The 14,903-nt window shown below is 48.7% G+C and overlaps 5 protein-coding genes across 5 annotated transcripts; 3 read left to right on the forward strand and 2 right to left on the reverse strand.

Moving 5' to 3' along the window:
* Nucleotides 1-2,165: 2,165 nt before the first annotated feature.
* Nucleotides 2,166-2,842, forward strand: CDV56_103654 (uncharacterized protein; the record flags this gene model as incomplete). The annotated part of the gene is made up of 3 exons (XM_026757273.1): nucleotides 2,166-2,312; nucleotides 2,373-2,453; nucleotides 2,510-2,842. 3 exons carry the CDS (start codon nucleotides 2,166-2,168, stop codon nucleotides 2,840-2,842), a joined length of 561 nt encoding a protein of 186 aa, XP_026616151.1.
* A 1,564-nt stretch (nucleotides 2,843-4,406) lies between these two features.
* On the forward strand, nucleotides 4,407-5,064 carry CDV56_103881 (uncharacterized protein; the record flags this gene model as incomplete). Its single annotated transcript, XM_026757500.1, has 2 exons — nucleotides 4,407-4,526; nucleotides 4,678-5,064. 2 exons carry the CDS (start codon nucleotides 4,407-4,409, stop codon nucleotides 5,062-5,064), a joined length of 507 nt encoding a protein of 168 aa, XP_026616152.1.
* A 1,335-nt stretch (nucleotides 5,065-6,399) lies between these two features.
* Nucleotides 6,400-6,954, forward strand: CDV56_104084 (cell wall mannoprotein 1 family protein; the record flags this gene model as incomplete). The annotated part of the gene is made up of 1 exon (XM_026757703.1): nucleotides 6,400-6,954. One exon carries the CDS (start codon nucleotides 6,400-6,402, stop codon nucleotides 6,952-6,954), a length of 555 nt encoding a protein of 184 aa, XP_026616153.1.
* Nucleotides 6,955-7,984: 1,030 nt separating this feature from the next.
* On the reverse strand, nucleotides 7,985-9,150 carry dprA (putative cell surface protein; the record flags this gene model as incomplete). Its single annotated transcript, XM_026757858.1, has 4 exons — nucleotides 7,985-8,631; nucleotides 8,680-8,823; nucleotides 8,869-8,964; nucleotides 9,021-9,150. The coding sequence occupies 4 exons, from the start codon at nucleotides 9,148-9,150 to the stop codon at nucleotides 7,985-7,987; spliced, it is 1,017 nt and encodes a 338-aa protein (XP_026616154.1).
* A 4,810-nt stretch (nucleotides 9,151-13,960) lies between these two features.
* CDV56_104778 (uncharacterized protein) lies at nucleotides 13,961-14,384 on the reverse strand (the record flags this gene model as incomplete). The annotated part of the gene is made up of 2 exons (XM_026758397.1): nucleotides 13,961-14,245; nucleotides 14,295-14,384. The coding sequence occupies 2 exons, from the start codon at nucleotides 14,382-14,384 to the stop codon at nucleotides 13,961-13,963; spliced, it is 375 nt and encodes a 124-aa protein (XP_026616155.1).
* Nucleotides 14,385-14,903: the final 519 nt, after the last annotated feature.

Genomic DNA, 14,903 nt, shown 5'->3' on the forward strand with positions numbered 1-14,903 from the left:
GACCGGACACTTGATATCTAATTCTTCTTTTCCTGCGGGGCCGGTCGTCCAAGCTTCGGGTTCGCTCTCAGTCTCAGCCCTCGGCGTCTGTGCTCTATGTTCATTTCGATGGTCATGCTCACCGTCATGGTCATGCTGCCCGTCACTTGTAACCAAAGGCGGCTTGAATACATCAGCAGCAGTTGCTGGAGTGTCAGCAGGATGGTGGCGGAGAGATTGATCTGTTCCTTACCACAGTCCAAGAGCTTGCAGTTATTGGGGCCGCACGAAGGTCAGCAGGAAAGTGCGGAACCTTTCCTATAGAGACGCTCTTGCGATACTCATGAAATTGGCACTAATAAACTTGGTAATGAGGGACTTGCCATCGTCAGCCAGTTCTAATAGCTGGATTCAAATTGGCCCTAGCGGATGTGACCAAGCTCAGACTGGCGTCTGACCAGGATCTGGTCCTACTGCGCAGTCTACTAAACGTTAACAAAGCAGCCTCAAAATGTACTCAGCACGACCCGTCAACGTACCTTCTGCGTCTTCTTACTACCAGTAATCCCGTGATGAGAACAGTGCGCCTAGTCAATGTTGTCGAACGCATTTATTAGGTCCAACAAAGCGTCAGTCATGTCTCCATGCATAGCAGCCGTCTAGTTAAGGTTGGGGTTGCAAAAGTCCGTGTACCACTTAATTTCTCGCCGACAAATCAAGGGCATTGCCGGCCATGCCCGCTGCCTAGTCCGCACAAATATTATCGTATAAACGGAAAAGGGAAGTTATCGAGACGTACCGGCTCACAGAGAGCTTGGAATAGGCATAACTCGGGCCTATCGTCGACGTCAGGAGTCCCACGCATTCGGGGCCTCCTTGCGAGGTCGCTGCGTGGGGGACCGGTTCCCCTGGGCGGTGATATCCCATCATAAGTATGGTCAGGTCCTCATGCAGCTCTGACGCAGAAAAGATACACGTTGCCTTGTTCCGGTAGGAGTAGCCGTCTGTATGGAGGATAACAATGTGGATCTGTTCTAGTATGACAATTTCCCATGCTTGTTCTGCGACAGGGTACTTCATCATGTCGATACTGTAATTGACAACAGCCAGTTCAATCTTGTGAACTCGTACTTCGAAACCCTTCCTCGCGTATTTCAAGCAGTCGGCTGCACTGGAGAAGAATGGCCGCAAGTGTCAATCTCCAGCTTTCATGGTTTGACCAGTAGAGTCACATAGTTCGTAGTATCGGGCAATGGTTTTGGGCCAGGGCACAGCTTGCATTACGCCACCTTGATTGCAATGTCCATCGTCAGCAGAGGCACATCCATATCCGAGGATTAAATATCAGACGTACCTTGATCTGGACCTGGTCTCTTGCCACTATAGTAGGGGCGATGATTGCTGTCACCGCCCAGGTTGGGAGTTCTCCAAACAGGACTGGCCGGAGCGAATGGTTTGCGAATGGCAGTGGTCGAAGAGACATGAGAATGGCGTAATGTAGAGAGAATAGAGGAAAGGCTGAAACCGCAGTGACTTTTCTCCTGGTTGCTGGCGGCATTCTACCATAGAAACATTAGCTTAAATGAAGTAATATGGGTATACCTGGTTGGTACTTACTCTGTGTTTCCTGAAACCAGAGTAGCAATCTCCAGGCTCGTGCCCTTCGAAGGTAAGAGTGCCAACCCGAGCACAAACAGCCTCTGCAGTGAAGACTGTTATTGCACTTTGCATACAGCCATAAGGAAACTCCTTGTAGTAGTTCTAGATATAATGATTGCCTCGCGGGGGTAGGCGTGTATGGCCAACTGTTGGGACGAGCTAAGCTGTAGAAATTGCTCACTTGGTTGTGGCAGGCTCCAAAAAGCGTACACATTCTTTCCTTATTGGTTTGCCATTAGGTACTGCAGTGAAGTAAGTCATCTTAGAAGATAGATAGAGGAGTAAGTAATTGGAGCAATAGTCTATGATATAGGAGGTCTATGATATGGGAGGCACCTCCACTGTGATCTCACCATTCCCTTTTGGGAAGATGTGGTGATGGTGAATGACCACTGAGCAACACTGGCAGTTGTAAAAGAAAATTTTTCTTCCTCTTCTCTTCTCTCTCTTTTCTTCTCCTTTCCTTTCTCTTCCCATCGCCAAATCTCAAGAATACAGTAACGCTGAACAAGCAAAGCTTATTCAATATGAGTACGGCGGTCCAAGGTCTCGATGCATCCATGCGTGCCCCCATTGCCGCCTCTGGCTCTGGTGGGAGACGCCCCGATCGCGGCAATGGTGGTCGGCGTCCACCTGATCGGGGCCCGGGCAAGGTGATGAAGAAGAAGAAGAAGGTATGTCCATGGAGCGGCATCTTCCGTAAGAATATTCTCACTCTTGGCTTTTGATAATAGGCGAAGTACTGCCCGGCTTGTCGAAGATGGGGACACAACCTGGAGGACTGCCGTATTTCCGGCGGTCTTCTTCTCTCAATGGTGCGTTTAATTCTCCCAATCATTACAAACAGTTCAATCTGATGGATTTGAATCAGACAAGGGTCCTCGCTACTGAAAGTACCCGCCCTCAGACCAGGGTCCTCGCTACTGGAAGTAGCCGCCCTCCGGTCCATGCTCGGCGCCATCCCCTGGGCCCGCGGCAGCAGCGCCCTCATATGGAGGGACCTAACTCGCGGGAACATCCCGAGGCACGGCGGCTGGCACAGCGGCTTGAACAGCAGCCGCAGCCGCAGCAAGAGCAGCAGGGACGCCAGGAGCAGGCTCCCCAAGAGCAGCGCCCCCAGCCCTCAGCAGAGTTGCCAACGCAGCCGGCTTGTCAGGATTCCAATCGCCTGGAATGGGCTGATGAAATGGATCTCGACGATTGAAAGAATGCTCAGTGAGAGATTCTTTAATATGACGGCACTGGATAGCGTCCTCGGTACCTTTGACGGCACTGGATAGTGCCGTCATCTACACTAATTTACAAACAAAAGTCCTGCGCAAGTAGGTGCCTGGTCGTCATCTCCGATGACCTCCAGGCCTCCAGCGACAAGCTCACACCTCACCGTGGTGCTGGAGTCTAGTAACGTGGCTCTTATGAGGAGGTGAAGCTAAGATGAGCTTTTCTTGTATATAGCCATTCCTTTTTATATAGAATTCAATTTGTGGTTCCTCACTTACGCTATTAATAAAGAAAATAAATAAAGTACCTCTACTTAAATCAATGTACAACTCAAATTCAGTAGCTACTGGCTTTCAATTTAAGATGGATGGCTTCCAAGTGAGCACTACAAATCACCTGCGCAATGGAGTGGAAGCTTCTTGGATACCTTCATCTTTTTGCAGAAGAGGCAGTTAGTAGAAATTAGCAGCCATTACCCAGTGGCTTAATCAAGATTCCTTAGGCTCTGTAAGAACGACTTTTGACAGGCTACTCTACATTATACAGTCCAGAAATAGTTGATTCTGTGAATTTTACTTTGCTTATCCTTCTAAGCCATCCTTATTAGGTGTGAATAGGAATGGTATGCACCAGCCCTACCAGGGAAATGTGGGGCCTCCGCGCCAAAAGTGGTTAGACTACCTGGAGATGGGCAATGCTTGGCAACTCAGGCATTCACCTCATTGGTTGTACAGATGTCAGCGTTCATCACCAATGTTGTAGATCCTATCATCTCCACAAGATTTTCTTCATCTTACCACCTATTGAACATATTATTACACTACTATTGCTACTAAGTTAGGATGGTAGTCCGGACGCCTTTTTGGCCTAGTGGTAATATGGTTGACACTACCATACTTCCCAGAATGACGCCTTCCCTTCGTCCTCAAATCATCTCAGTATGGTCTGGTCCAGAACCTATCTGACCACTCTGACCCATCTCTCGCCGTCTTGTTATCATGGAAAAATTTTCTACTCTCTGAGCATCCTGTAACAGCTGGATCAACGTCAATCAAAGCAGAATTAAAAGCTTCAATCGCATTGAATCTTTTAGTCTCGATTGCTCTGATATCATCACTATCATCAGTATGGCCAGCTCAAGCCATCCAGGTGCCTCTTCCGAGGATCCTGACAGCGTCAAGCTGAGTTATCCAGGTGCTCCTTTCGAGAATCCTGAGCGGGTCAAGCTGATCGAGATGATCGCCGAAGGACTCGGGAAGTTGTCGACAGCCCACACCAAAACCATAAATATGCTTAAAACTTGTTATGCGTGCTTGTGGCTCGCTGATATTAAGAAACTAAAAGATTGGGTTGAGTATCTCCATAGGCCTCTTGCACTTTATGCCCTGCTATGGCATGTTGAGGTGGAGTGCAGAATAGGTCAAAGATGTCAGCAATCATCCAGTCTCTATCATTATGTACGGCTAACAGCGTGTTCTATTCAGGGCAACAAAAGGACAACGATGCTGAATCAAGAGCTCCATCTGCTTTGCAGACAACAATCAAGGATGCACCACCCTCGTCCTCTGCCCCTGGGCCGAGCCCGGGCGATTCGACATCTGAGCCTCCCAGTTCAACTCCAAGACGCCGGGGCCAACCCCTGTCGGTCGAAACACCAGGAAGTTCTGGTAAGTCGCGGAAAAGACCAGGGGAACCTCTGGGCACGCCAGAAGGGGCAAAGAAGCCTAGAATAGGTGAAGACATCATGGAAGCAGCAAGCTATGCCTTCCCGCCAGAATCTATTGCAACTGCCTTAGCACTAACCACATGGTATCCTAGTATTTTGCCCTTGAGCCTGTCGACAAAGATGAATATGGCAAGTGGCTCACACTTAAGGTTTGGTGGCTGAAGCGACATGAACATGCAGGTGGTGTTGACTTCAGCGTTACTCCGCAACTTCCATCAGATCTGCACCCAAGAGTGTATGAAGTTGGTCTGCATAATGTCCGAGACGATAAACCACTCCTCTCTGGTGACCTGATCAAGCTTGAGACCCATGATCCGGAGAATTATCCCCTCCCAGATATGCGGATCCTTGAAATGCAGTGGATCCTAAATCGGGTGCTTGCCTTACGGGGTGGCGCAGAACCGAGGGACCTGGAGGATGATGAGTCGGATGGAGACTTGGATGAGGGACTTGACTATTTCCCCAGGCCTGTGGTGTAATCCCCGAGTGTTCCTGACCAGTCATCTCCTCCGTCCTCTATCACCAATATCGCGAGCAACCAGCCCAAGGCTAACCCCGTCATCGCGACCACTGATACGCTCGAACAAGGTCTCATTGAGGAATAGATTATTATATATTCCAACAAGGTCTTGTCCTGTACAGGAACCCTACTGGTTAGTAGGCGTTAACACCCTTATCAAAAAGTGGGTCTGCAAATCTGGAATCAAATCCGGTGCCTGAGGTTCTCAGCCTCTGGCCTTCAGCAACAAGCTCACACCTCACCGTGGTGCTAGAGTCTAGTAACCTGTCCGTCGATGGACAGCCGAAGCTAAGATGAGGTTATTCTGCTTGTAATTATCCGTGCAGTTGTTAGGCATTCATTAAATCTTGTCATGATAGACCATTATCAAACTCTGACTCTTCAATCCATTTACCATGGTACCTACAACCTGCTCTTCGCTGACAGCTTACCCTTACATCACGACAGGCCGCGGATCAACTAGACTATGGCAACTTGCCCCAGCCAGTCGCGCCCGCTTGAGAGGTTTACATAGGCCTAATCAAGAACACTCCACCCTTGAGACCGCCATTCATTCCGGAATCTTGATCTAAGTGAAACCGTTATTTGGATAACTGCACGGTTCACACGGAGCGGCGAGTCGATATCACGGTTAGAGGGTTTTCAACTACGACTTCAGTTCATCATTCCGGATCTGACCATCAGTAGAGTAGGTCTTCCGACGATATTCGCTTGTCCTACCTTCATCGAGAGGGAAGGTCAATATTCAGCCTTATTACTGGAGGAAGTCCGGAGACATTCAATTCAATTGATTTGTGGATCCCTATTCATAGTTCAATCAAGTGTTTGTTTAGAAACGAGGTTTGCACATTCTCGCTATAGAGTAATAGACCCATCCGAGGTCAAGAGAATCACCTACCAAGGCTACGGACAAATCTTAACAAACCAACGGTTGATGAGATCGCACAGCTTCCTCTTCTAGGCCTAATGTTTCACAGCCAGCCTCGGGAGGATCGCCCGTTCACATGTGGGGTTACATCGAATCGTCAGCCACGAGGTAGCATGATTCGTTCGAACCCCTGTCTGCAATTTCGCATCTCGCTTCCTTTTTGCGGGGTACAATATACCCAGGTTATCCTGTTATGGTATTGGGGGAAGAATTGATGGATCCTATGCAGTTGGGCACTGAGCCATCTTGCAGGATCATGAAGACCGGGGAATCAACAAGGTGGGAAGGGGTATAAATTCCCCTGATGGACTTGACTTCAACATACACACGCAGTAGATCATCGACTTATCTATCTGACTAATGCAAATGCGTTTCCTCTTCTCCCTCCTCGCGGCCACGGCCTTGGCCAGCGCCATTCCTACTGCGACAATCACCAAACGCGATGCCACAGCCGTCGTCGACGCAGTCAACACCATCGCCAGCCAGATGGTCGTCCTCAACAACACCGTCACCTCCTACGACGGCGGCATCCTAGGTACCATCACAGCGCTGAAGATCGAATGCGAGTCGATCAACTTAGCCAACGACCTCAAGGACGCGATCTCAACCACACAGGCCGCGTCCAACTTCACAAACGCCGAATCCCTCACCGTCGCATCAGCATTCATCAACCTCGAGCCGCAGATCTTCTCGACGCTGAACAATATCGTCGCGAAGAAACCAAAGTTTGATACGGGGTTGCTGGGGATCGGATCGTTGGCGTTCCTGGTCAAGGCGAATCTGCAGCAGGAGAAGGATTTGTCGGCGCAGCTGGGGGATGCGGTTGCGGCGAAGCTGGCGCCGCTGTATGCTGCGCTTGCGCCGATGATCAATAAGCAGATTGCGGATGCGTTTGATAAGGCCATCGCGGCGTATAGTTGAGGGGGTTTATGAGGGTTGGGTTGGGGAGGAGGTAGTGTCGATAGCCATGGAATATCTCTGTGTTGTTGCTACTCAGTACTGAGGATTAGCACTGCAATGGTATGCATAATACGAGGGCATAGGATTCACCTCTGTGGATAATGTCTTTCAGTGTAATGGCTCCTTTCACGAGTTCGGGATGCTCCTAAACCCTCTGCTCCCTCAGCGTCGGTCAGTTATGTACCAAATCTGCAACTGTAGATGGCACCATTTGTCACGCACACCACTTAAAATTTTCCTATCTTCATGTTCATCCCCAAGATGCCGGACTCCGCTCGATTGAAAAGGCTTAATGTCATGCTGTATCGTGACAATGAAGGTCAGCTAGAACTTAAGACACGTCGAAGCATAATCAGCTTCGGGGTCAACTCACTCCTTCAAGCAGAGGTATCTCAGGTTGATTCGATCAGTAGCGTATTTCCTCAAACAATAAGTAACGGAATCTATGAATATCTTCAAGCCTTGTATCCTTTCCAATGTGGATATCATCTGGAAGACAATAGCCATGATATAGCTCGCAAGTGGCAGCATAGATGAGAATGAATGCTATGGCAGATGCTTGACTGGCAGGTGGGCACAGATATTTGATGGAATGGATTTGTACTCATCTCGCAGCAAGACATGTGACTGAACACTCCTCATTGAGGTACAGCAATCTAGCTCATTTTTGCCGGAAGTTTCGTGATCCACAAAACATGGGCAGTATAATGCAAGTCGTTTCCCCTTTTTCTAATCGGCAGCAATTATACTTACCTATGTTGCGAATGCGAAGCATCTACCCAGTAAGATTAAAACGCTCATCAAAGTCTTTTCTACCAAATGATGTCTTATGAAGATGAATAGAAAGTAGTATTGTAGCAGACTATCGAGTCAATAATGCAAAGCTGAAGTCATAAAAATCATCAATCGTGCAATTTCATGGTATCAAAGTCATTCCACCGCAAGGATTAAGCATTATCAAGTAACAATCTCACGCAATACATGTCATGATTTAGAAACCACGCTGGGTCCCCATAGTGGCACTGTTGTCCAAGTCCGAATCGACACGAGGGTCGAGCTTGTTCGCAACGTTGGAACTGTGTGGACCAGCTGTAGTTCCGGCGCCAGTACCGACACCAGTACCAGTGTAACTGCTTCCAGCCATAGCCTGGTGATGAGCACGGTTGTCCATGTCACTATCCACACGAGGGTCGAGCTTGTTGCCGATGTTGGAGTCGTGAGGTCCGACGTTGGAGGAAGTGGTGCCGTAAGTGCCGCCTGTCGCTCCGGTTCCGGTGCCGTAGGTGCCAGTGCCCATACCACGGTTATCTCTGTCACTGTCGATGCGGGGATCGAGCTTGTTCGCCATGTCGGAGCGGTAGGGACCAGCGGTGCCGCCCATGGCGGAGTGCCTGGCGCGGTTATCCACGTCAGAGTCAACCCGTGGGTCGAGCTTGTTGGCAATGTTCGAGTCGTGAGGGCCGACGTTGGAGCTGGTGCTGCCGTAGGTGTTGCCGGTGGTAGTGCCTGTGCCGTAGCCGCTGGTGGTGGTACCACGGTTGTCTCTGTCACTGTCGACACGAGGGTCTAGCTTGTTGGCAAAGTCGGACTTGTGAGGGCCGGTAGTGCCTCCCATAGCTTCGTGGCGTGCGCGGTTGTCTACAACGTGTTAGGCCGAGATCGTAGAATCAAGATGAGAGTGCTCACCTCTGTCACTGTCAACTCGGGGATCAAGCTTGTTGGCAATGTTGGAGTCGTGAGGACCAGCATTCGTGCTTGTGTTGCCGTAAGTGTTGCTGGTGCCATAGGTATTGCCGCTACCATAGGTGCCAGTAGTGGTTCCACGGTTGTCTGCAAAGTCAGTCTCAGCCGACTCGGAGGTCAGGGAAAGCATACCTCTATCACTGTCTACACGGGGATCGAGCTTGTTGGCAGTGTCAGAGGAGTGAGGACCAGCAGTACCTCCCATGGCCTCGTGGCGAGCGCGGTTGTCTAAAGTGGTAGAGGTTAGTCTGTGTCTTGTGACAATTCCATAGCGGTGAACATACCACGGTCGCTATCGACCCGAGGATCGAGCTTGTTGGCGATCTTGGAATCATGGGGGCCATGGTTCGTGGTGTGGGAGTCACCATGGTGGCCAGTCAAGGCCTCCTTCACCTTGTGCATCATATTCGACATTTTGCAGAAGTCTTGAAGTTTTGTATTCGAATTGATTCGTGTAGGTTTGTTATGAATTGTATGGTTCAAAAAGATTCAAGACGACCCATGAATCCTTATATAGAGCATGCCTCACAATCAACTTTGGGGGTTGACGTCAAGCCGGGGAGAGTTGTGGTATCCCTGGAGTGTGGCGATGAGCGATGCCGTCATCTGGCGGTCATCGTGCGGAGAGTCAACGACAACAGATTCACAGAATGCACATCATCGTCAGTGGATCACCTGTCAGAGATCGACACTAATTACTCTATTTTGAGCCTATTTGATGTAAGTAGGAGCATGGATCTCATTCTACTCGAAGCTGTTGACTGACCAGGATGAAGATCAATTGGGTTGCGTTGCTAGCCCAGCTCCATTGATGATATAATTAGCTCATTCTTTAGTTAACTAGTCGATCAGCTCCCTCGATCTTCATACATGTGACTGTCACCGCGAAAGAGCAAGACCATGGTCCCAATGCGATATGTGATTCGATGGATATGATAGTCGTGATCTCAGAGCTCCCGTCTGGGTATAGAAGCTTGTGACTATTTCTAGTATGATTAGAAAGTTAATTGCAGCCTAATTTGGAGCTGCTGATCTTCTCCGTCTGATAATCATCATCCAGCCAATTATTAAGGTACTCTCTACATATGAAATAGGGCTGTAGCCTTGTAAGACAGCAATGACTTGACGATGATGTCAGTGGTTCGCCAAAAGAGGCAGTGATCCGCATCCAGGCACATCCAAGTATAGAAGTGTGGCACAGAAGATGTCATTCTTGGCAGGCAACAATAAGACAATCCAGGATAAGTACAGCATTTACTAGAATGTTGCTGTGTTGAGGAAGATGCATGTATGATTTCGCGATTTTCTGCCAGCATTTGCTTCTACTCAATAGCAGCACAATCTAGCATTTACTTCGGTACTTTATTTCAATAGCATAAATGTCATCACGTCCTTAAGAAAGCAGGGCTATAGTGCCATCAGCGCTACAATCATTATGTCTAGGAAATGGTCGACTTAATACTCTAACTACTCGTGTTTTTGGAATAGAATGCATGGAGCTGAGCAAAGGTGATATAAAGGTACTTTGAAAGGCCAGCTATTACATAAGGAAAGCTGGTCATAGTTTTATCTGATGTCAACCATCTTCATCATCGGTTGATACAATTAGATACATAAGAAAGATATACTCTATATACTCAATTTGAGCTCGTCGGCTTGTCCTTCTCCCTTCTTCTTCGCCTTCTCCTCCTTCTTCTTGGCCTTGTTTGGTATAGAAAATATAATAGCACTAGGCTAAAAAGGCGTTCGGACGATGTACTCGTCAGTCTGGGCTTCATATCCATAATCATAGTGGTATCTTATTCCAACATCTTCCAAATATACTCCATATGCCAATATCGCAAGCTGACAGACGCAATCAGAAACCTGACAGCTTTGGCATGAGTCGCAGATGTCCATGATGCATTGTGTAAGAATGCAGGCTTTGTCGCCTTACACTAATACTATATAGTTAGTGCTAAGGCAGTTGCAATAGATTCTGGTGGGAAGGCATAGCTTACTGCATCGCGACCTTTTAACTCCTTCTAGCCTTCTTCTTCCCTTAGGGCGTGCCCAGGGGGTCCCCTGGTCTTTTCTGTGGGTTGCTAGATTCCCCTAGTCGTTAGACTGACAGCTTTGGGCGCCCGCGTCATGGAGTTAAACTGGGAGGCTCAGATCTTGATACTGATGTGAAGGCAAGGGTTCGCGTCAACAACAGCCGCAAGGCAAGCCACCTTAGACAATTCAGGGGCGCGTGCAGTATGGCTGTCCTTTGCGGTGGTCCCGGGATAGTCCTTGGGGTCCTTGAGCGGGGTTACTCCTTTCTTGCTTACTGGGTCCTTGGGTCCTGTGGGCTCAGGTTTACTGGGGGCCGAGGCTTCTTCATGTAGGCTTGTTCTCTTGGACTTTTTGGCGCTCTTGGCACCGGCTGGATCAGGAGTGGTCGCCGTCGTCTCAAAGGAAGATCTTCGATTTTAGGCTTCTGATGAGTGGCTCCTTAGAAACAACCCAGGAGTCAGCCAGCTAATTATGAAATGTATCTGATATATTCAATATTGACTTACAGAATTTGATCTGATTCAGCATCTTCTTTGCATTGCAGAGGGTATTAGCTGTAAATATTCTTCTATATCCACCTTCCTCTGCTTGATGAACTAGGTGTCTTATCATTTCTAAATCAGTGAGCCACAGAGAAGCCTAAACAGCAGAGTTAACACCCTTAGGAAAGTTGTCTTTAGGGTTAGACATTACTACCTGCAGCTGGGTGAGCAACTGTGCTCTTTCATGCATGGTTTCGTCAGGTTCCATGATATTAGGTAGAGGAAAGATAATGGCAAGCTCTTTCAGAACTGCTCGGGCCCGGTCGTATTCATCCTAGGTAAAATTAGAAGATTCTCTCATTGGGAGATTTCATAACATACTTTTGACCAAATGATTCCAACCTCACCAGTACCAATTGGGTTCATGCCATGTTCCAATGTTTTCATCATGGAGCCTTCAATGCGCGGTAGTGTATCATGGCGTCAAATATTTCGCCCTCTTCAACGACGATATCTTTAAACCTCTTATGGGCCATTATTGCCAGAATTGCCAAACTTGCCAAACTTGGCAATCTGCAAGGCTAGCTCATTTCCCATAAATGTGAATCTGCATTTAGCCAAGTGCTTTAGGTCCTTATCTCAGCTGGTCATAGAGTCGTAGATCATTGCAATGAATGATGACTGGAACGTGACGATTCTGGAACATCCTTGCCTGTGTCTTCGTCCAAGAAATCGACTAGCTCCTTCATAGCTGTAGGGCGATTCGAGACACTCCGCTCCAGTGCCACCCTCAACCATTTGACCTTTCGTTCTCTAAGGCGCATCCCTCTTGCCAGCAACCGGCACCCGTTCGATTTCGGTCCCTGATGAAAGGAGGTTACCGATATGTACTGGTTCGCACAGGGCATGACGGCCGCGACATCTTGGTTGAAGGCTGGGGGCGGTGCTCTTGGGGGGGTTCGGCTGCTGGGGGGCCATTGCTGTGATTGGGGTGTCTCCCACCAGAGCCAGATGCTCCTTTTGGTGCATGCATGGATGCATTGAGACCTTGGACTGCCGTACTCATATTGAATAAGCTTGCTTCTTCAGTGATACTATATTCTTGAGTTTAAGCTCCTACTTTGTTTGATCCTGGCAGCATGTTCTCGTCTAGGACAACTCTTCGCTCTTTTTTTGGATCTCCATGCGCGTATTCTCTGTACTTCCGCACAAGGTCTTCAGGCTTTTCACTAGTCATCCAGATCTGAGATGTCGTTGGCCCATGGAGATAAGAAAAGAGGTAATGAAACAGATAAAAGTCCGAGAAGAACCAACCATCCTCCATTGGACTAGCTTGGTCTTTGTCATCGGTGATGCCACAAACTGCGATGAGGCGGGTGCTTGGGCCAACATCGGGTGGGCAGGCTGTAGATCTGGGAAGAGAAAGGAAGGGAGAAGAGAAGAGAGAGAAGAGAAGAGGAAGAAAAATTTTCATATGCTGGTATTGTGCGGCCGAACTGGGTAACTGCTGTGAATTCGGAAGGATAAGTATTAATAAGTTGCATTGTTAAACGATTTTAGGCTTCCAACGAGCGGCCCCTTAGAAACAACCCAGGAGTCAGCCAGCTGATTATGAAACGTATCTGACATATTCAATGTTAACTTACAGAATTTGATCTGATTTAGCATCTTCTTCGCGTCGTAGAGGGTATTGGCTGCATTTGTTCTTTCGTATCCACCTTCGCTTCACGAACCAGGTGTCTTATCATCTCCAAATCAGCGAGCCACAGAGAAGCCCAAACAGCATAGCCAACGCCCTTGGGAAAGTTGTCTTCGGGGTCAGACATTGCCAGAGGTTATTCTGCGTTCGTCCACCTGAATAACAAGGTTTATATCATGTGTCATTCTGGCAAAGCGGATGTCACAATCTTGGTGCATCCTTTCCCTGCTGCGTTGTCGAGATGATCCATGAGGGCTTTCATAGTGGATTCACCAGTAGACAGACAGCAGCCCCCCGGTCTTCGCCTCCTTCTTCGCACTCTTGTGAGCGCCGTCGACCCGGCATTATCGACATTCAACATCTGAAAAACCGAGATATTAGGGCTCAACTCATAGGTATGCAGGGGTTGGTTGGTCATATGTACTTTGTCAATCGAGAATTCACCAAAGAGAACCTCAAAGAACACAAACAACGACCCTCGGCTCTTGCCGAGGGTCTTCGGCAGTTCGAGGCCGCGACGATTGGCCTAATCTCGGTTTTACCGAGGAAATTAGTATATAAAACCTATGATTATTAGGAGATATTGAGGGGTTTCTCACGCTGTCCCAAAGACCCTTCTGAACGCACCACATTTCCAGCATAGCACCCCCTAATAATGGCGTAGTCAATACTCAAGTCGTCCAATCTTTGCGCCAGGCCTGGGACGACAGACTTAAGTTGTACTTGAGAAAGCGGGGACATGATGCATGATGCATGATGGATTTTTGTCATTGTTTATCCCTGCACAGAAAACAGTGTCAGCTACATATGACAATGAGGACCGGATGATGGCTGACATTCTGCAGCTGTTCTGCCTTTCTCAGTAAACCACTGTGAGGCATCAAAAATGTAAGGATCATGTGGGACATACTTAGCCACTAAGGAGTCCAGTTTCTCTGTACTACAGTACAGGAAGCAACACAGGCGGGTGCAAGAACGCACCCTCCCACCCAACAGGCCTACGTGCCTAAAAGAAACGAGAAAAGAAGCGCCGAAGCGCGGAAGAACCAGGCATAGACGAAGACGATGGAGCCACAGTGCCAGCAGGAGTTGCCGGCATGGGAGGCGTTACTAGGGCTGCAGGCGGAGTGCTGGCCGCAGGAGGAGTGGCAGTAGCAACGACAGCGGGAGGTGTAACATCGACTTCAACCATAGGTGCGGCCGCGGCCTCCCGAGCATTCTTCACACTCTTGAAGCTCCTTGACGCGGAGCGGACAGGGGGTGAACAGGGCCACACACCTGGTGGTGCTTGCTGGCCAGAATCTGCTTAGATAATTAGCAATCTGCAGCAACAGGCATACTGTGTCGAAATCCGCAAAGAGGAGGCACTCGCCTTGGTGCACTTCTGTTATTCCGGAAGCAGTGGATACAGGTCTTTGACTCCCGGCCATTCCGGGAGAAATGAGAATGGCACTGGTGCCGGGGGTCGTGGACGCGTGCCCGAAGGCAGTTGACTCAAGGCATACTGCGGATCAAGATTAGCACACAGTTCTGGGGACCATGTCCGTGAGCCATAAGCACCAGTGGAAGAAAGATACTGCTGCGTCTTTGCTCGACTCAGCGGAGGGATCTGGCTGCTTTTGCTTCCCCTTGCCCTTGATGCGCTCCATCTCGATGGCTTCATCAGTTTGTTTGTTGAAAACGCTTTGGTAGATTCGGGTTAGACGTGACGGTCTCTCTCTGGCAATATTGAATGCCTCACGCCAGACCTCGTATTGCTCGCGTGTTCCGTCATGAGGAAAGGGTTGGACATGTGCTGTGGAGTATCTATGACAGAAAGTGTTAGTATCTATTACCAACACCAACTGTGACAATTCTGAACCTTTGTTGGCCTTGGCGGATTCTCCCAATACACATAGACAGTGCTAAGGTCCTTTGTACTGGCAATCTTTCCCAATTTAGCCAGTGTC

The sequence above is a fragment of the Aspergillus thermomutatus genome (assembly GCF_002237265.1).
Source record: "Aspergillus thermomutatus strain HMR AF 39 chromosome Unknown NODE_48, whole genome shotgun sequence".
Taxonomy (NCBI): domain Eukaryota; kingdom Fungi; phylum Ascomycota; class Eurotiomycetes; order Eurotiales; family Aspergillaceae; genus Aspergillus; species Aspergillus thermomutatus.